We start from the raw sequence: 21,563 nt of genomic DNA, 5'->3' as shown, positions 1-21,563 counted from the left end.
GCTGTCATTCACACAGTATGATGGGATATCACATGTAGTAAGTGCCTGCCTCTCACTCCAAGGGACAAAACAATTACAAGAGCCATTGATGTGATGACTGTCTTTTATAGCATGTGATTTGGAGCACTCATCATAGAATGCCAAAACTGGCGGTGCGTTTTCTTGGTGAAATACTGAGCACCATGTGAACAGACTTGAAAAAGGCAGATGGTAAACAGTGGAAGTACTTCTATGTATGTGTAATTTACAGTATTTTCAAATATAAAGCAAAGCTTTCAAACAGTTGAATCACAATAAGAGCTTAAGTATGATATTACCAGTTTCAGGTTCTGGCTTTATCTTCAATTTACTCAGTTGGTCTGTTTGTTCTCTGGCTAGCATACGTATTTGATGACACTCTTCCTTCATGTCCTGGAAAAGGGTCTCCAGATTCTCCCTGGAAGATCAGAATTGTAAATTAAAGAGTCAACCAACTCAGCTTATTGTGGCCTTTAATTGAGTCACAGCCACAAACCAAGGAAAAACAATAGTGTAAGCTACTTTTCTTGGATACCTTGTTTGTCAACATATGTATACATCCGTTTGGTCCCCTCAGTAAAAGCAAGCAGAAAGGGAAAAGAAAACATCGTCAAAGAGCTGTTTAGTTCTATCACATACATTCAAGCTTAGGACCTGACCCTGCAAGGACCCCCTCAAAAAAATCAAGCCTTTACATTTCTTTTCAGTTCCCTCAGGTATTTAGTGGAACCAGCCTCTAAGGGTACTGTTTCCATCTCATTCTAGGGAAAGTAAGATGCTGCTGCTGTGAACATTGTTTTGTGTGCATTTCAGATTTTGCAGAAGAAACACACAAACATCTGTTACTGCTCCCTCCTTCTCTGACTACCTAACATTTTGGAGAGGGGCTCATGAACTCATTCTGTTTCATACCATACACCTTTTCCAGAGTATCATATGGACATCTGATACTTAGCTGTCTGCACCAAGAACAGTGAGAAGTTCTTTGTATCATTATGAATTTAATTTGCTCAAAGGCACCACCTTATTCAGTTAGTGATGCATCCATAAAATTCTATTATGAAATTTTGATGAACTTGCTGAGTAATTTTTATTTCTAAGCACAATACCATGGATTTTATAAAATTAATTTCAAGGATGAAAAAGTGAAGTTGGCTACAAACTGGATTTGTGTTCTCTTTTGCATCTGTGTATCAAGAGGGTTTTTTCTTTAATCCAGTGAATTCTTTTCCTTTTTATGGCTTATTTATGTAGCAATCAGGAGTGTCATGAGCTGTGCTCCTTCTTCTGCTGTGCTTCTCCTTTTGAAGACAAAAATATCTACTTATATTTCATTTGGAAAAAAATAAATCCAGAGGAGTTGGAAGTTGCTACTGTTAACACATCTTGACACTTTTCAGGTGTTTCATAAATAAGATATTAAAAAAGACTCAGGACAAGTTTCTAATCAGAGCTTGAAAATACACATATTAGATGAATCAATCTTAATTTGCTAGAGATTTGTGACACTATAATCTTATTAGTGTAAGATTACCAGTAATCTTACCAGTCACATACCTCTTTCCAAGTAAACAGTAAAGTAAGGAAGCTATTTGAGAGGAGGGAGACAGAAGACAGGTGAAGTTTTTTCATTTTTTTAGATAGAAATCAGTAAAGTCATAAAAGTCCTTAGCACATCACGGTCTTATTTCCTCTCTTTCTTGTCATAAAGCAGCAGTGAGTCAGACTAAAGATCCATGTAGTTCACCTACCCCATGTCTGAGAGTGGCCAAAAATAGACGCCTAAGCAAGAGTATAAGAGAACAAGAATTTATGATACTTTTCTTTAATACCCTCTTAGCCTCACCTTAGAGAATCTTCTACTTGACCTCAGCAATACTGTTAAAATTACTGCCTATCCTGTGCAAAATGCAAACCTAAGGGTTTTGTCAGTATTTTTCCCAAAACACTGGCAGAAGAGGGAATGCTTGCTTAGGAATTATACTGCTTTTAGTCCCTTGGTCATAGCAAGGGGTGGCTAGCTTCAGCTTGTAGATAAACCTGGTTTCAAACTCATTTAGGATGATTTAGGATGGATTAGGCCAAGAATTATTTCTTCATGCTGACTATCAGACCTCCTCCTGGCAGTGCAGCAGGCTTCTCTCCTGTGCTGCCATCAGTTAATCCATTCCTGTTCTGAAGAGAGTTAATGCAAGGGAGTGAATGCTTACCCAAAAGCCAGCAGTAATATCTCCTGTCATTTCCTACAGTTTAACCTGCTCATGAACCAAGTGGCTATTTTTATTCCTCCCAACTTATCCCTAAATACTTGCAAAGCTTCAGCTACCATTCCACATAGTTGCTGGCTTTATTACCTTCCCATAACAGCTCTTCCACCTCTGTTGCTCCCTGTTCCCCATCCATTTTTTAAGGTACTATGTAGAAACAAGGGAAATAGCTTGTCTTATTTAATAGCAGAAAAGACAATTAAAAGTAATTTTAATAGTGCTGTGAAATTATTTACCTTTCAGGCAGAGGAGAAATACCAGAGATCCCTAGAGATAATTCAGGATTTTCTGGAAAAACTTTCTTACATATCACCTTGAAGTAAAACATGAAAATATTGATCACTGGTTAGCGTATTAGTTTTGATCATCACCTTGATATGAATAAAAGTGTCATGGGATCCTTCAGGTAGTCATTCTGGAAACTCTCAAAACAGTCACCAAATGACAAAAGCAATTTTCTACTATTTGTGTGAATTCCTATTTTTAGTTTAGCTTAGCAACTCAGTGTGGCACTCTTGCTCATCATCTCTTGAAAGGAAACTGGTTCTAATATTGCTTGACTGTAATTCTGTTTCAATCATGCACAAGGTAAAAATCATGTATTGCATATACACTTGTTAGATATCCAACTATTTTTGCTCTTTAAAATCAATTTATTCACTGAATTTTTCAATGAACACATAATAAACTAGTATGTCAAGACTTCTAGCAGGTTTTAAAATAAGTTATTAACTTTGACTACCACCTTGTGGTTCACTCTAGTATTACATAATTTCAAATTTAAGGGAAGTTTTTATAATAACCAGTTATTAAACTGCAATTTCACTAGATCTACATTACCAGATGGCCTGGGTAGTTCATATGTGCTCCAAATCAGACACAGAACTTGATCATATGTCTGCCAAATCAGCTGGTATCAATGATACACTGTTTATAATCACAGACCCATAGCCTCCAGGTTTGCCTTACCTTGCACTGAAGTGCAACTGCAGCTTCTGTAGCTCATAGCTAGCCACATGGGTTACAAATGCTTGCAATGCTCGGGCAGCCTAACAGCAGCAAGTCATGTGCTGCTGTGCTCCTTCCTTACCTGTGTTCACTTTAAATTAGCTATCTAAAATAGGTTTACATGCTTAGATTTACAGTGATGACTGCAATCTAGCTATCCCACAAGGACAGAAATAGCTCTTTGGAAGCTATTCTGTAAGACAAATAGGGTGGCATGAAAGTGAACAAATCAACTTGATCTCAGTGAAAGCCTCCAGCTGAAAATCACAACACAGAATTACTAATCTGAATTTTTCACAAATACTAACATTTTATAATGGCACACCATAAAATAATTAACACACATACCAAACAACTGGCATTCCCTATGTGGTTTATACACTTCAACAATTTCCTATTAATTATATAATGCTGGAATTTAAAATCAGTTTCTTAGAATAATTAGTATAAACATGTTTGAAAGAATTAGTAATTTACACTTTCCCTGCCCAATTTTATTTTTACTTGGTAGCTTATCTTACCTCCCTTTTATATGCTGGCATCTGTATACCCTTTTGTGCTTCATTTAATTCTTTCAACTGGCTTTTCAGAGTTCTTATTTTATCTTCTTGGTCGGAAATAATAGATAGAAACTTCCTTTCCTTTTCATTGCTTATGTCCTCAAGTTGCTTCAACTTCATACTCTCACTTTCTAACTGTTCCTAAAAGATAATTTTAGAAATACCAGTACAATTAATAGAATTGAGGCTTGTGGAATATTATTATTCAGCAGTCTGGAATAAGCTAAATTAAACTTTTGCACCATAAGTAAGGGTCAGTTTTATTTATTACATTATTAATTTTAAACTTCTAGTAAAGACCTTCTACCACTACATACAGATGTAACTCATCATAGGTGATTGTGCAAAACAACTGTATCTTCTGAACTTATGAAAGTCATATAAGTGTTTACAAAAATAAAGCCATTCACTTGGTTCAGTTACTGTATCACTTACACAAACATTTAAAATACTATACATATAAAGTAATTTTTCATTAATTTCAATGAATCTTCAATTTGGAAGATAATGACATTCCTTAATACCTTAATATTTGAGCAGACCCCAGAACAGAACAACAGAATCACAGAATATCTCAAATTGGAAGGGTCCCATAAGGATGGAGTCCAACTCCCTGCTCCTTGCTGAACTACCTAAAACTAAATGATACAACTGAAAGCATCAGCCAGATGCTCCTTGAACTCTGAGAGAACTGATGCTGTGACCACTTCCCCTGGGGAGTCTCACCCTCTTCACCCTCTCTGTGAAGAATGCCCTTATGTCCAGTCTGAACCTCCCCTGACAAAGGTTCATTCCATTTCTTCGTGTCCTATTGCTGGTCACCAGAAAGAGAAGCACCTCCAGCTACCCCCCTTGCAGAAGGTGTAGACTGCAATGATGTCACCTCACAGTTTTCTCTCCTCCAAGCTGAACAGCCCAAGTGACCTCAGCTGCTCCTCCTAATCCTTGCCCTCAAAGCCTTTCACCATCTTGGTCGCCCACCTCTGGACACACTCTAATAGTTTGATGTCTTTCTCCTGTTGAGGCACCCAAAACTGCGTGCAGTCCTTGAGGTGGGGCCACACCAGTGCAGCAAGGAGTTGGACAATCGCCTCCCTCAAACGGCTACCTGTGCTGTGCTTGATGCACCTCAGGACACAGTTAGCCCTTTTGGCTGCCAGGGCACACTGTTGGTTCACAGTCAACTTGCCAACAACCCAAACATCAAAATCTTTTTCTGCAGAGCTGCTCACCAGCCTCTCGTCCCCCAGTTTGTATGTGTAAGTGGGATTACATTGCAAATATTGCAATGCTATAAAAATCTGTGAAATAAAAAGCAGTGGCTGTCCCCCCCCCGCCTTTAACTATCCATGTAGCAATTAATGGAACCTTTACATACGTGGGGTTTTTGGCGATATGAAGATGACTACAATGAACATTTAAAAAATTGTACAAAGATAGTCGTCCGTAGATAATTTTCAAGAGACAACCTATGTTTAAAAACTGTGGCTGTGAAAAACTTAGTTATAGGTTTACGAAATCTATAGAAACACTGATCTTGAACCACATCAGGGGTCAGAGAAAGTGGCCTGAAGCCCCATGTTTGTCTCTGCTAGAGAAGCAAGCTTAAAGGGTTAACTCTGCAAGAAGCAATGTACATGAAATGCAGCGAGATAGTCTGTAGACAGGTAGGGCAAGGTGAGCATAAAGGAAATAAGTACTTTTTCAAGAACATTTGTTTTATTTACAAATGGTACCTAAAAAGGGTGAGGTTGTGCATTTGGAGATTAGGTAGGTAGGGGCTACTCTACTAGACAATGACATCCGTGCAGGGATGGGTCGAGAACAGGTCTACAGAGACACCCGGTGGTTAAGCATAGATGTGTGTATAAGCAGCTAACATAATGGCTCAGCCTCAAAAAGTTATACTAGCTGGATAAAAAACCCACATAAAACCAGCTTTGAAGTCACTGTTTGTTTTTTTTATTTAGTTTCAATTGTGACTTTGAATAATAAATCTACAGTAAGAACTTCGATGCAACTCTGGATTTGGGTGGTATCTAAGAGATGCAGATTAAGCCTCTTCTGCTCAGTGGGTTCAAAACATTGTCTAAAGATGGGATGTTTCTATCCCAGCAAAACTCCTCTCTCACCATCAGATCTTACATATCCCATTCTTTCAACTTTTGAATTGACAAGGTATTTTTGCCAGCCCTTCCTCCATGCTTTGCACTTCTGGCAGGTAGTGTGGGGAATATATGTATAGTTCCAGGACAGGCTAGAAACACTTTCTGTACTCTTCTACTGTGGAATACGTACACATCATGGTAGATAATAATCCAGGGAAGCAGATGAATAAACCAAACCAAACAAAAAAACATACAGCAAAAGAGAAAAAAAAGGAGATTTTTTTAATATATAGTTCTGGAAAAAAAAAACCCCTTCCAAAAAAGACAACTGAAGATTTTAGGCTAAAGAACCCATACATCATCTTCTATAACTGATGCTACAGCAGCTAGGTTTCATTTTCTCAAGTGGCACAAGAATGCTAGGAAAAATTACTTTACTATGAGGCACCGAAAGTTCAAAGCAAATTAAAGAGGCATCTGATGAGGGAGAAAAAGAGTTTTATCTAGCAATATGGGGAAAGAAACTCCAATTTATATTAAGAAGAGATGGAGACGCGGGGAAGTATTCTGAACAGCTTGGGAAACTTTGAAGAAAGTTATAACAGGGCAGGATGCTGGACATAATTTTATAACTATAGACCTTTTCCATATTCTTCATGGGTTCACAGACCTCAAACGTTCCACTATAAAATTCTATTTCCCATTGAAAAAAACCCACCACAGTGGGATGCAGCTTCTCCCATATTGTCCTTTGAAAATGATTTGCTGGAAATCCAAACACCTACGAAAAAGCTTATGTCAAACACAACACTTGCCTTTGAAGAACAACTAACTCCATCTTAAAGACAGTAAAATAATTCTTTCACTGTGTCTGTGATAAAGCATTGATCTGCACAGATAGAATTTATCTGTTCAGAACTATTACAGCTCCAAATGAAAAAAAAAAGCTTTCATATAACTGGGAGCACTGTAGTAATGGCCAGTAGTTCTCTTCCTTTTCTCCCACATTCTCCTGCAGGAAGTGGGGACAAGATTAAGCGACCAATGAGAAAAGTCATGTGGGGACTAATGTGAGAAGAACCATGCAACACATTGCAATGAGGTTGTATCAGTACATACAGCGTTCTTGTGCACCATCAGGATATCACACCAGGAAAATCACTGAAGAAACAATTACTCTTTTTGGGATCTTAAAAAAATACAGCCCTTCATAGCTTGATGATCTGACAGTCTAATACTGACTGAGTTTGGGAGTTTGCAATGAGGTAATATTTATAAACTGGATGAAGTTTATAAAGTTAATGCCATGACAAGTGTGTCACACAGGTCATACTTGTTCAGTTAAGTACTTGGCCACACAACAGACCTTTTTATGCATGCTGGTATGAGCAGCCAGCAAAGAGGTTACAACTGTATCATCAACAGATCAATATCTTTTCTTTTGAGAGTCTTTTTAGGATCAGAGTTATAAGGGACCTCAAAGGTTCTCTGACTCTCAATCAAAGCGGGGTCAGTTACAATGTCTGATCAGGTCACTTAGTTTGGTCTTGAATTACCTAAGGATGGAGACTGCACAACCTGTCCCTCCAGGCAACCTCTTCCAATGCCTGGATATCCTCATGGTGAAGAGTTCTCCACTATGCCACAGAATTGTAGGGGTTGGAAGGCACCTCAAGAGATCATCGAGTCCAACCCCTCAAATGCCCAGTCTGAACCTTTCATGTTTCGACTGCCCATTACAACTCATCCTCTTGCTATACACCACTGTTAAAAGCTTGGCTTCATGTGCCTGATAACCTCAAAGTAGGTACTGGAAAGCTATTATCTTCTCCTCAAGCCATCTCTTCTCCAGGCTGGACAAGTCCAGTTTCTGTAGCTTCTTCTCATGGGCTACATACTCACACAGGTGTATCAATATTTTTCCTGCACTGGAGGAAACTAGACATAGTATTCTAAATACAGTCCAAATGAATGCTGAATAGAGGGAGATATACCCAGGAAAGTGAGTGTTAGTTCTGCTTCTGTTACAGCCCAGGAAGCTGTTGCCTTTTCTGCTGGCTTATGTTCAACTTGCTGTCTGACCCCAGCTCCTTTCCAGCAGTCCTGCTCTGCAGCCAGTCAGCCCCCAGACTGTACTGCTGTAAAGGCAGGTCCTTCTATTTTTCTCTGAAGCGTGCTATAATGGCCTGTTTTCAGTGACTTCCTAGAATAAATGGTCAGATGGTTTCAAGGAAAAATACTGTTCAACTGAGGAACTGCTGTAATGGTCTCAGGGAATATTAACTGTAACTTATTGGGCAGACATAGCTGAAACAGATGAAGCAGTAAGAAAAAAGGCTATCAGCACCAGAATTTCTTATGTCTGGTAGCAGGGCCTGACTAGTCCTACCACATACACACACCAGCAGCAAAGAACAGCTGAATGCATAAAATTGTCAGCCAGAGAAAAATCACAAAATGCATCTTCCTTTGCATCAAAGACAGGAAACAAAGTGCCACTAGAGAAGCTGGTATGCACTGGTACATGCAACTCTGCAAGACTGCTTGCTGCAGCAGCAGCTCTTAGTTACTTTAGTCATGTTAGCACCATCATTTTGAGGACAAAGATTACCTCTATTAATCTGCCATTCCTCTGCTTATGTCCTGCACAAAAAAAAAGACCTAAGCATTTATTGCAGTTTTGTATCCCATATGCATCACTCACTCCTGACAGTTTCCTCCCCTGGCACAAGACATTCTGATCAACAAACTCCATGTAGTGTTTAATACTGAGGTTCTTGATGCAGGAAAACATGAACATGTTTTCTTGTCGCAGGTATTGACTTCAGCTTAATGTTTTACAGTTTACAAGGATTCTATGATTTTAATGTCTGACTCTCTACTGAAAATAGCATACAGAAGAAGTTTTACTTGACACTGTCTAATCTCACTAAGGTTTTCAGTTTGCTGGGCAGCTTTGGCCACTTGCCCTCTTTCACGGAAGATGAATGTAACAAAAAGTCCCTAACATTTTATGATACACTGGCAACAGAATTCGACAACAGCAGGGAAAATACAGAAGTATAGCCTCCTACTAGAAAACACAGAAACACTAACCCCTCCTTCATGCTAAACTCTGAAGTGTAAGCTCTAACCATGCACCTATTGCAATCAATCCAGGATTTCTATTAACTTTACTGGAGGACAGAAATCCTATTTGACTTAGTAAAAGTCAGTTTCAAAGGTACCAACAAACTCAGGCACCTCCAGCAACTGGAGAGGCTCTGAGTTTCAAGGACAGGCAGGAAGACACAGCAACATTTTAGCTTCAAGACCACAATCATAATTTATCTGGAACTGTACATTTTGCAAGCCTGACATTTTTGGTGGAGAAATAGAATAAAGAAGTTAATGTAGTAGAGGACAATGGCTGTAGACACAATCTATTTGGTTTAGAGCAGAATATGGATTGAATATGAATAAGAAACCCCAGGCTTTTAAGTAGAGCATTCGAGCTTTAAAATTTCAAAAGCTGAAAAAGCCAATACTTTATTGAGTTAGATACAACATAACTATACTGGGTCAGTGTCAGGATGATGGATTTTTGGTCCAATATGACAAAATACGATGTCTAGGGGAGAGTGAAAGAAAACAGGAGGCATTCATGATACATCCTTTAATAAATTCCCAGACCTCATTAGTAATAGTTTCTGTGTATTTATTAACTTGCAACAGGTTTCTCTTCCACGAACTTGTCCAATTCTCCCTAGAAGCAGGAAGTTCGACTGATTGACTACCTATCTTGTGAAGAATCAGCTCCTTTTCAATTTTTTTTTTTTTTTTTGTTTAATATGGCACTTTTTTCTTCTCACTTTTACTTCCTTTATTCAGAAAGACAGAGAAGTGGGAACTCTTAGGTTAACTTAATGTGCTATTGTTAATTTTCCCCAACGTGTTCCATACATTTGTTCACTGCATTTTACCTTTTTATCCATCATACATCAAAAGTTCTACATTTAAAAAGTGCAAAGATTGGCAGCTGCTGTAAAAGCACATAAAGCATTTGTCATGGTAGAATTAATTTTCCACCTTCTTCAACAGGAAGCTGGGGTTATATGGTCCTCTCCTGCCAAGTATACTCAATAAAAGGAGGACCTGTGTGCAGTGTGTATCTCCACTCCTAGTCAGCCCACAAATGGCATGGCCCAGACACAGCCAGAGTTCACAGAAGCGTGCACCTCATCTGTGCTGCCTGGACATCTCTACATCACGCTTGCCAAGTTAGTGGAAGCTTACCAGGCACACCACCAAACACTAGGTACCTCCTTACATTGGAAAGATGATGCAGATATGACATACATCTGCAGAAGCTAGCCTTGGTCTAGTCAAAAATGCTTTCCTCAAGCTTCATGCTCTTATGACTTAAGAGAGCTACTACATTTCCAATAAGGAACATTGAATAAGCTGGGTCAAACTGACTTTGCATGTGTTTTGATCTTTACTGATCCCCTCTGAAAAGCCTGTAGAGTGCTGTGCCTGGTTTTAAATGCAGACAGACTGTACAGTTGATTCTTTATGGAGTTGTATCAGAACTATTCCTGTTCGTGCCACAAATGAAGTGAAATCCAGGTGATCTATCTATTGCTAAGAGGTAACTGCAATAACTGATTACACATAGAAATGCATATAAAGACAAGTAACTTACATTCCATTAAGAAAACAGCCCTTGAAATAATGATTTCAGTTTCTCATGCATTGCCTGTAATTTGTATAGATCACACAATTCCTCGGTGTCTCCCCATGAAAAGAGCAGATAAACCAGCTTCCTTTCTCCTACTCATTATATGTTACCTAAAATTGTTGTCAGTGAGCAAGCATTCAGAAACAAGAGTATAAAATATTAGGCTTGGTCAGGTCTCCATTTGCAACCCTAAGATGTAATTTTTATCCAACTCAAGACAGAGAAATGCAAAAATATGCAAATATGTTCCATCAAAGATTTAACCCTTCAGCTGTGTTGTACTCTAAATAAATGCAAAGATTAGGAAAGAAATGATATCTTGCAATTGCAGATTCCAGTGTAGAAAAATTATATAAAGATTTTTTTTAAAATAAAAAAGGAAGCGTATAGAAGTTTGGTACCATAACATTTTAACTGTTGGAAAAGTTGAGTCTCATATGAGATTCCTTCAAGATAACTAAGCAAGCATCAGTAATCCAATGACGTTATTTTAAAATGAACATTTCTGACAACCCTCCCCCCCCCATTCATGTGAATTTAGCTTGTTCATAGCTCAGGCTTAGAAAACAAATCCTGAAATGAATTATTTTTAAATCCAATGCCTGTAAGGGTCTCTCTATGATCCCTGTAGGGTCCCTGCTATGGAAATTCATATTCAGAAACAAGAGATTTTTTGTTACAAGACAGTTCTCAGAAACACAACAGAATGACTTAGGATAAGAACGATGCAACTTTGTGCACCTGTCACTGTCTGTGCAATGCAAAATCCATTCAAGATATTTCCCATCTATTCTGCACTATTGTTTTGAATCATTGCATCACAGAGTCACAGAATATCCGGAATTGGAAGGGACTGATAAGGATCATCGAGTCCAATTCCTGGGTCCACAGAGGGCCAGCCAAGTCAGAGCATGGGATTGAGGGCATCGTCCAGATGCTTCTTGAACTCAGCCAAGCTCGGTGCTGTGACCAGTTCCCTGGGGAGCCTGTTCCAGTACCTGACCACTGTCTTAGTTAAGAACCTCTCCCTAATATCCAGCCTAAACCTCCCATCTCAGCTTCACACTGTCCCTCAGGTTCTATTGCTGGCTGCCAAAGAGAGGGTGGGTGCCTGCCCCTTCGCTCCCCCTTGTCAGGAAGCTATAGACTGCAATGAGGTCTCCCCTCAGCGTCCTCTTCTCCAGGCTTTACAAACCAAGGGGCTTCAGCCTCTCTTAATAAGACTTCACCTCCAAACCCTTCACCACCATCGTTGCCCTCCTCATATTTTTATGTCCCTCTTGTACTGTGGTGCCCAAAACTGCACACAGTACTTGCGGTGAGGCTGCACCAGCAGCCTTATTTGCTGTTATTACTGTTGCTCTCAACAGGCTGTAGTGAAAATCTCAGTGTTACTTCAGTGAAGAGGGGCAGAAGAGACATCATATTAAAACTGGCTATTAAAAAATTCCAAACAAACCATTAGCATCCTCAGAGCAATGGATAGTTCACTTTCCACTCCATCACTTTGAGTGCAGATTCTCCATTGCAAAAACTAGTTGCAATGTGAAAACCTCTTGCAAGAGGAAGAAAAAGCCCCTTCCTGACCACTGCTTATGGTAGGTTAAGAAATAAATAAGCACGTAAGTTCCTATTTTATGAACAAAATTATTCTTGGGAGCTTGATGGCCAAACAACGATTGCACTGGGAAGGATCCAAGACAGATGCTTAGTTCACCTAAGCAGACTGTAGGAGCACAACACTCATGTACTTCAGGTGAGGATCTTGTAAGAGAATAAATGTCTCATTTACCTCTTTAGGTTCTTATAGGATAATTATAGCACAAATGTGATCTTATATTAAAAATACTGCAGCTAACCATACCTTCAAGCATTTTTCTCTTTGCTTTGCTAAATTAAGTTCAGAGAGCTGGCTGAAAGGTATGTTGGAGGTTTCACAATCTTCATGCTTCAGAATGTAGGGATGCACATTACCTTAAAAAAAAAGAGCGTCTGTTTGTCACTGCGTTTTTCCCCAGCCAGCTCCTCAGTACAACCAAAGTTACAAGAAGCTAGGCTTATATAAACGCCTTTTCTCTGAGCAGGCCTTCACATTAAACAAGCAAGACAAGCCCAATTCTGTGCTTAGAGATAATGCAAGACTAAACTAGCAATATAAAATGTACATGTACACTTAAAAATAAAAGCCAACCGCTTTGCTAGTATTTATGAAAACCAGGAGTGTTAGGCTAGTGTGAATAAATATTTAATGAGCATGGCAGACTAACACATGGTTACTTTGACTCTTTTCTCTTATTTGTGTAATACAGTCAAACAGTTGAAAATTCTCCATCAATGACTATTTGATTTGAAAAAGAATTACCTGCTTATAAAGCTTTGATTATCCAGTAAGATCAGCATCACAAGACTCACCTAATACAAAAGACATGTAACCACAGCACTCACGTCTAGAATAACCTGAGCTAAACTTATTAACAAATAATTGTAAAATTAATATGTAACAATTTTGGTTTTAATTTGAGTGGATTATTTGAATCCATATTTTCGTAACTTTTATTGGCTTCAGTGTAAGCAGGTTCTACATCTAAAGAAAATCTCACCATCTCTTGAAGAGGATAAAGAGAGACCTCAGAAGTGTTGTATTTTATAAATAGATTTTGCACATTTGTGTTAACTCTCATGTTCACAGAAAAGTATGATACTGCTTTGAGAGATGTGTATTGTAAAAGTGAAGCAAAGTCAGAACTATTCATCAACGCAACACAGCACAGAAAGAAATAAGGTGCAAACTGCAGTACGTACCTCTACCAGCATTCAGAGCAGCCAACTGCGATTTCAGTTTTGCAATAATGCTGTTTTGAAGCTCTATCTTTTCCTGCTGTTCATGTATTTGCTGCATGTAGTTTTCTGTCTGCAAATATAATTTAGTTAGCATTAATCTTATTCTGTTTTGACTAGGACTCTCCTATTTGGCCTATATAAAGAAGCTCTGATTTTTAACGATAATCGTAGTTGTGGACCTCTATGTGAAAGCCCAACTACAGTCACCTCTGTCAAGTCCACATTTTTGAGACTGCCCTGATTAAAAAAGTGTTACAGGAAATAAATCCTGTTTTTCAGTAACTGTTTCAACTGGCAGTTGTAAAGGACAAGATAACTTTTAAGTATAGGATTCTTCATTCATAGCAATAGAACAACACATCAGGTTTAAAATTAGAATTTTAGTATTCTTCAGAATGCTGGTCAGTGAGTTTATCTATAGAAAGATGTAAGATTCTTTCTCCCCTGTTTTCTAACAATTAAATGATAGAAATACAAGCTTTCAAAAAGATAGCTTTTAAAGGGAAATTGACAACACTGTGTACCATACAACAGATATTTTGTAAATAACTTTAATTGCCTGTGAATAGAGTTTCACCTGTTCTTTGAACGTAGCAGACTTGTTTTTCTAACCTAGAAAACAGGGAGGTGGGAAGCAAGGAAGCAGCCCCATTCTTCATCTAGCCATGCTCCATCTCAGGCTACAAACAGGTCATACAGAGCCTAGTAAGACTGCTCACATTTCACCAAAGTGTATAAATATTGTTAGACAGCCAGTTAATTAAGCAAATGGTCAGGTGGCAGAAAGATGCTAATATTCAAAAACTATTCTTCTATTAGCACATGCCTAATGTTGCAGTTACAGCAGTGCTAAAAAAAAAAACAGGAAAATTTGTTATGTCCCAGCAAGAAAACGTACAGGGATGCACTGACTTTTTCTGAAATTAAGAATATGTCTATTACTGAACAGGTCACGACCTGGAACAAAACTAGGCAGTACTTTCCCGTCTATTCATAGTTTGTCCATACTGCTAATTCTCAAAGCTCTGTCACATTTAAATTCCACATCCCCTACTGCCCAATGTGTTTATCTGTATAGCAGGCATTAAAAAAAACAAAATCTATTTTAAAAGGCCAGGTAGTAGTTGTATTATGAGAGTTCATAAAAAAAAAAAAAGGAAAAAAAAAAAGAAAAAAAAAAGTGATCAAAGAGCAGTACACTCCAGCAGCTATAAGAGACCTCATGAAGCAGAAAAATCACTGAGAACCAAATTGAAAATGTACAACAGCAATGTCTTGTCAACACTTCTGTACAGAGCACAGACATGACAGCTAAAACAGACAGAAGAGAAGATGCTTTTGACAGCCAGTGTGCACAAATTATTCCTTGAGTCAGATGGCAGCAACAAGTTACCAACTAGAAGATCTGCATGACAACCAACCATCCATCTGTATCAAACACCATCTGGCCGAGATGACTCTGGCTTCTGTGTGCTTGACATGGCTCCCAGCTCTAGAGACTGGCAAAACAAGTGGCCTATCGGTAACTTAAGTAGTAAACTGTTAACAACAGAATGGTGGACAATCCAACAACGTGTGAAGGCCACACAATGAACAGAGGAAGTTACTAGAGTAAGGCACTGTACAAAGGTCATTCAAAAAAACAGGAGTTTGGTTAAAAAACCTGACAAACACCACAAACATAAAACCTGCCAAGGAATTATAGTATCAGTTCTTCTTGGAAAAATACTTAGTTCTTTTTTGAAGTCATGAAATCCAACTACTATCCAAGTTTGGTTAGACAAAGATTTGAACTGGTACTACTCCCTTATGAAAGGCTTTAAATTTTAATTTCTGAACCAGAGAAAATGCAGAGAGAAATCTTGCAAGCATTTAGTTCCCTTAACATTGATGACCTCATACACTTCTCTGGTTTTCTTCCATAGACTTTAGAAGGGCTATCTGACCTTGTATTTGACATCTTGTTTCTTGGTCAGAAGTCTCTTTCATGTACTGTTAAATGATTTGAGAGCATCAACATGACTGGTATTCCTTCAAATAATTAAGTGTTCATCATAAAATAATTTAGAAGATTGCCAGTCACTCTAAAACACACTGCCTTTTGTTAAACTAGTTGTGATCTCAGCACAAAATACACAGACACGCTACTTGTGCTTAGCTTGTGAAGTACAGAAAACACCACAGATTTGCACCAGCACTGCTGCAACAGACTATCAATGGAGACAGACTGCGCAGTGGATGACTGCACACTTGACTGACTTGATGCCTGTTCTGCAGTGCCTTAGCTAGTTTACTTTGCCATGTAAGGGGATAGCAGGGTTGTGCCCATATACTACCAGAATATTGTCTAGTAGACTTTTCCCTGCTCCCAATTCTAATCCTGCTTCCATAACTTGACACTGAGTATGCTTCATCTGCGCTTGAACAAAGCCCCAGCCTACCAGAAGTATCAGAAAGTCCTGTATCATCAAAAACATTCAAGACTTTCTGTATCAGAGCTTCCACTGCTGGGCAGAATACACATGATAAAATGAGTATGACAAAGCCCCATACTGCTAGCTTTGCAATAGGCTGGCATAGGTGATGAGAAGTCCTACAAGAGTTTTGGCTGAAGTAATGCATTCTACAACAGACAAAGTAAAATTTCAGAGGGGCTCCTTCCTGGTCAGAATGCCTCCAGAATTTTTCTATTATTTCATAACTGAAGAATAATTGTACAGATTTTTATTTAAAAAAAACCCCAACAATACTTATTATAGTAACTTTAAGGTTAGTTTGCTGTAAATGTTTCAACACAAAAACTTTGTTGCCCTAATAGCTTGCACAGTGCTTAATATATTAAGTCTTTGACCTTTACATTAAGTAAACTAGTAATTAAGATAGCCTGTCTTCCTACTAACACAGAGATTACTTATTTTAAGCTATTTACATTAATAATTTTATAAGTAGTTTTTAAATAAAGCAAATTAAATTTCTGAAAGTAATTCATTAAGGCCAGGTAAACTTTACATTCATCTTTGCTGTTTATGTTAAAAGACTTCATTAATTCTCCAAAAGAGACAACACTTTTCTCACCTTTAAAACTACAAAAAAAAAAGTTAAAGGTCAAAAACCTGAAACTCACCCACCCACTATATTCACAGCCTAACGAGTTACCCTGCAGCATACAGGCCTGGTTTCACTTCAGCAATTTCCAACTTCAACAGACGCTCTGAAGTGCACACAGCTAAAGTGAAACTGAAATCTACCTGTACCACAGTCCTCCACAGGAAGGATGGCTTTAAAGACACAGTTCAGAACCCAACACATACTTTTTGCTGTAGTTCTTTCACAGCATGATCCCTGTCCATGCATGCTTGGCGATAGGCTTCATAAGCTTTGTTAAGCTGCTCTCCAATGTTTTTGTCCATAATTTCCAATGTTGTTTCATCACTGAAGAGATGGTCAGGTTAACAGACCTGAAAAGTAATCAGAAGGAAAAAGAAAGAATGCTAAGAAACAGAAGCATGTAACTGAAAATATATATAACATGACCTGTATTAATATAGTCAAGTAATACATGCAGTGTTTGAGCATTAACTCACATAATACTTTGAATTACAGCTCTGCTCACATCAATGTTTAATTTTATGTCCAGGGATAGGTTTAAACAAAAACCAAATAAAAGCAGGTTATCTCTGCATCAAATTCTGGATGAACAGAATGTGTAAATTTATGTGCAGTAACAGTGTATGAGGACTGAGACTTAAAATTGGTGCAGATCACCAGTTACTTGATTTTACGACATTTCCAACAGTTTGTTTTCTCAATTGTGAAATAACAGCATTAAAAGCCAAACCAAAACAAACCTCAGCTTTTGGCATTCAGCAATAAAAAGATAAAAGCTCAATTACTTTAGGTCACATAGACCAACCCTATTTTGTGCCATATATGAAAGTGGCAACACAAGCAACACTATGAAGTGAATTAAAACATCTTCTATCTATGAATCAGTAATACCAATCACTTAGAATCAGCAAGACTCAGACCTTTTCACACCACACTAACAAATGTTTATACTTTGTGAACAATTTCAATGACAATTCCTGAAACTAAAGCTAATAAGCTTTGACACATAAAACTGCAACACTACTAAATGTCAGACACCAGTTTCAAGACAGAGTGAACTCTGCAAATACAGGTCCTTTGCTTCTATAGTAATATATGACATGAATTTTAAGATCTAAATTTACCACAATGTAAGTACTGCAGAGGACAGGTTATTCAAGTCTCAAAAAAATACCCCAATCCAGAAGTACCAGCACTAAGGAAAAAAAATACATTGGTGATTCACATCCCCTCATAGTTAAAGCATGGTTACCTCGCAGTACACAGTATGGACAGCCACTGTTATCTCAATAGTCACTAACTTCTGGGATTATACATAAAGTACAGATACTATTAAGGAAAGTGGTGCAGTCAAAAGAGGATAAGCCAAGCAAGAGTATGAGTGTAACTTCTCTTGGACCCTGATCAAAAAGCCAAGTGTTGTAGCTTGAAGCTTTTGATCATATTTTCTTGCTTTTGAACATCTTTGATATCATTGAACCTGAATAGAGAAACGTTTTTTAACTCTCCTAGAAGGTGCTACACACTACTGTACAGATTCTGTAACTTTTTGTCCTGCAGACTTCATTTTAACGATCCGTATGTATTGCAAAAACAACTGTATCTCAATTCCAGTGTGGCCGTACTTTGATAGTGGCAAAGTGAATTCATTAACAGCTTGAAATCATTTAGTTATCCTTTGACATAACAAGTTTATAAGTTTTGTGTAGAGTGCTGTCCTGGTTTCAGCTAGGATTGTTTCATATGAAAGTTGGAGAGGAAGTGTTGTTTGGGGTTTTTTTGTTGTGTTTAGTAATTTTCTTTGGGGTTTTTTCCCCTCTCTCCCTCACCATCATTTCAGTAGTTTTTCATCTCAGGTCCATGCATATCGTCTCAAAGCACTGTTAGTGACACAGGCTGCTTCATCCACCTGCTTCCTCCCCAAGGAGTATCCCTCTACTAACTGGAATATTCATTCTAATACCTGTGTCGAATCCTTAAAGAATCGAGTAGGCTTTTTTTTCAGTTTCAAATGAAGGGCTGGTTTATGTAGTTCAAGGCATAAAATCAGATATTACAGTTGACTTTAGGGTGGGTACTAAACTGCAGAAGGGTATTTTTATGGCTGAAAGCAACTGAAAGTGTGCTTTCACTTTTTAAAAAACTTCCAGTTTACACCAATGTTGATTTTGTTCCTTTTGTAACAATTTACCTAGTAAATAACAATGTCCTGTACATACAAAACGGAACTTCAAAAAATGAGTGCTATGGGATTTAAGGCTGTGTTCAGCTTCTAACAGAGGGAATGGGGTTCAGCTCCATATGACTCACAATTCGTAGAAAACAAAGGTGTTAATTCCATTCATGTAAATCCAAATCTCAATTTGAAAAGCAGTATTTAAAATTGATTGACTGAGGCTGAGAGTATTAACAAAGAGTTCTGCTCTTACCCTGACTGCTGATACGAAAAATAATTGATCCAACAGGCAGAACTGTAGCACTGCCCCTTGATTTTCTACTTGATAGGAAAAAAATAAAGAGACTAGTAGCTAATTTACTGGTAGCTCCCTAAAATACAGACTCCAAGAAGTAAGAAAGGGGCAATAAAAGTCATTACTATTAACACTTTGAGATGGAACTGTAACTAGAAGAATTGGTCCTTTATTCCCCCATATCCTGGACACTCATTTCTGCTTCCACTTCACCCTTCCTTTTCTTCTAGCACAAACAGCCTTATTGTAAAGCACCTCAGCAAACCACTCCTGCTTAACGCTAAATGCTAAAGGTATGTTTGCTGTGTTAGTTTTAACACAGATCAGCTCTACAGACCACTTCATATGGCATGCCAACACAAGGAAGGCAGCACAGCAGCAGCAAACATCAGCAAAAGCAGACAGAACTCCTGCGTTCAATGGCAGCACTGGCTTCAAAACTGTAACATGAAATCATGGTTATGTAACTGTGATGCAAGTCTGCACTGCCACAGAAAGGGATACTCCTACTTTCCCCCATCTCTGGCCATGTATTTTTGCCACTTAACTTGTAGCAGTATTAGCATTTCTATGGTACACAGCTGAGTATGCCAAAGTAGCTCCCTACTTCCTCAAAAAAGAAACAACAACCCCCCTAAAAAAAACGCCCCAAAATTAAAACTGGAGCTAGCTTGCTGCAAGGCTGTGGAGCTCTACTACTAACACCAGGAGGCAGTGGGAACATGAGACTAGCCGTGGGCAGGACTGCAGCAGTCTAGATTTAGATTGGATTAAACTACTCTATAGTCACACCCTGAATTGCCTGCTGAGGGAATAAATAACTGCTTCTTATGTTATCTATCTCATATTCAGAACTCCTTGCAGTTAGAAAAACTGGCTCCTTTTCCTGCTTCTCCTCCACAGGCATCAATATTTATCAGGGAATTTGCCAACTGTTCCTTGTCATTTACTCTTCTCCCTACATCCAGTTAGAAGGAAAAAAACCCAACAACCCCTCTAAAATAACCTTCCCCAGGCCTCCAAAACAAACACCCCCACTATTTTAATCAAGCTTAGTTATGCTGTATCCATACAGCAAGAGGAACCTATACAGCCCAAAGTTGACAACCCTGCTCTTTAGTGAATGAATTCCAGATATTCATTAGATCCTAACGACTTTCACAATTACTAACAGAGGTGTGTGCTCAGAACTGAAGCAGCAATACAAAATGCTGCATTTATTCTAACAGGGACAGAATTAGAGAAAGAGATTAGCTCCAAAGTTTGATGAGGGGGTTCTGCAAATGTGAGTGCCTGGGAGTATTGTGGTGCCAGAGGTATGGCAGTGAGAACTAGAATTCCATCTTTGAGTAAAGATGTGAACACTGGAAAAAACCTGGGTATTGCAAATGTAAGGACAAACTTTTAAGTAAACAAACCAAATGAAACCTGCAGATGCTCTTAAAATACTTGCTTCAAATGAGAAACATTTTGCCGATATGTGTGGGGAAAAAGCAGCAGTAACATGAATTCTTTTGAGTCACATCCAAAAAAATCCCAACACAAAGATCAGCAACGCACTGCTATGCACATCCTGAAATCCCAGCTCCACAGATCACTAAAGGCGTGTTCTGAGCTTTCACCGTGCCTCAGGAAACACCTTAAATTCTGAAAAGATAAGGCTTTGGCTAATCATGTGTGTAAACACATTCAGTCATAATACACGTGCCTACCTCTCATAGCTTCATGAGAACATAGATGCCATCCAGAAGCAGGTACTTCTCTACATATTTCTGCTTTCAAAACTGCTTCTTCAGTGGAAATATTTTGTAAATTAGAGTGCCAGCATCTTGGGAACTGGAAACCTGTTGAGGTAATAATTTGTGAGAGGCTGGGCGCTCACTGCACTTTGGGTTTGGGTTTGCTTTGGCTGCGGGATTTGGTTTGTCTTTTTCCTTTTTTTTTGGAGGAAGGTGTGTGCTTTTCTGGGGGTTTTTTGGTTGTTGTTTTTAGGGGTTTTTTTTTGGTCTAATGAACAAAATTCGTGCTTTACCGACTGCGGGAAGAGTCGGAAAGCCAGTAGGAGCCCCTCACGCCACACCAGCGTTACAACCCGGCGCGCAGAGCCCCGCCGCGCTCAGGGAAAGGGACGGCGATTACCGGAGAGGTGGGGCTGTACAGCCCTCCCACCCCCACCGCTACTGTCCCGAGACAGCGCACCCCCTTCTGCCCCGCCGCCCGCGCTCCCGCGGCCCCCGGAGCGGCGGTGATACCCGCGCCGGCCCTTCCGCAAGCACCGAGAGCGCTTCCGCGCGTAAACTACGCGGCCCCTGCCCGGCTACGGCAGCCGGGCAACAAGGCACGGGAGGGAGACCCGGCGTCCCGCGGAGCCGAGGGCGGAAGTGCGGAGCGGCCGAAGGCAAGGGGCGGCCGGAGACCCGCCGCCCCACGCCACGACCCACCCCGCAGCCCCTCGGGCCGGC

General features: G+C 39.2%; 1 protein-coding gene across 1 annotated transcript in view; it reads right to left on the bottom strand.

Moving 5' to 3' along the window:
- The window catches only part of TANK (TRAF family member associated NFKB activator), a 28,567-nt gene extending 7,678 nt beyond the window's left edge, over positions 1 to 20,889 (bottom strand). The window contains exons 1-7 of the mRNA XM_084264705.1: positions 20,814 to 20,889; positions 16,834 to 16,980; positions 13,484 to 13,592; positions 12,546 to 12,655; positions 3,815 to 3,994; positions 2,522 to 2,598; positions 318 to 436 (exon numbers count right to left, since the gene is read on the bottom strand). Coding sequence (XP_084120831.1) covers positions 318 to 436; positions 2,522 to 2,598; positions 3,815 to 3,994; positions 12,546 to 12,655; positions 13,484 to 13,592; positions 16,834 to 16,932 — 694 coding nt within the window. The 5' untranslated portion in view covers positions 16,933 to 16,980; positions 20,814 to 20,889. The remainder of the gene's footprint in view (positions 1 to 317; positions 437 to 2,521; positions 2,599 to 3,814; positions 3,995 to 12,545; positions 12,656 to 13,483; positions 13,593 to 16,833; positions 16,981 to 20,813) is intronic.
- Between the last annotated feature and the right edge of the window lie 674 nt (positions 20,890 to 21,563).

Source organism: Gallinula chloropus (genome assembly GCF_964237585.1).
Source record: "Gallinula chloropus genome assembly, chromosome: 5".
Taxonomy (NCBI): Eukaryota; Metazoa; Chordata; class Aves; order Gruiformes; family Rallidae; genus Gallinula; species Gallinula chloropus.
Note: the sequence above shows the minus strand (reverse complement) of the source record. Positions and strands in the feature narration are given on the sequence as shown.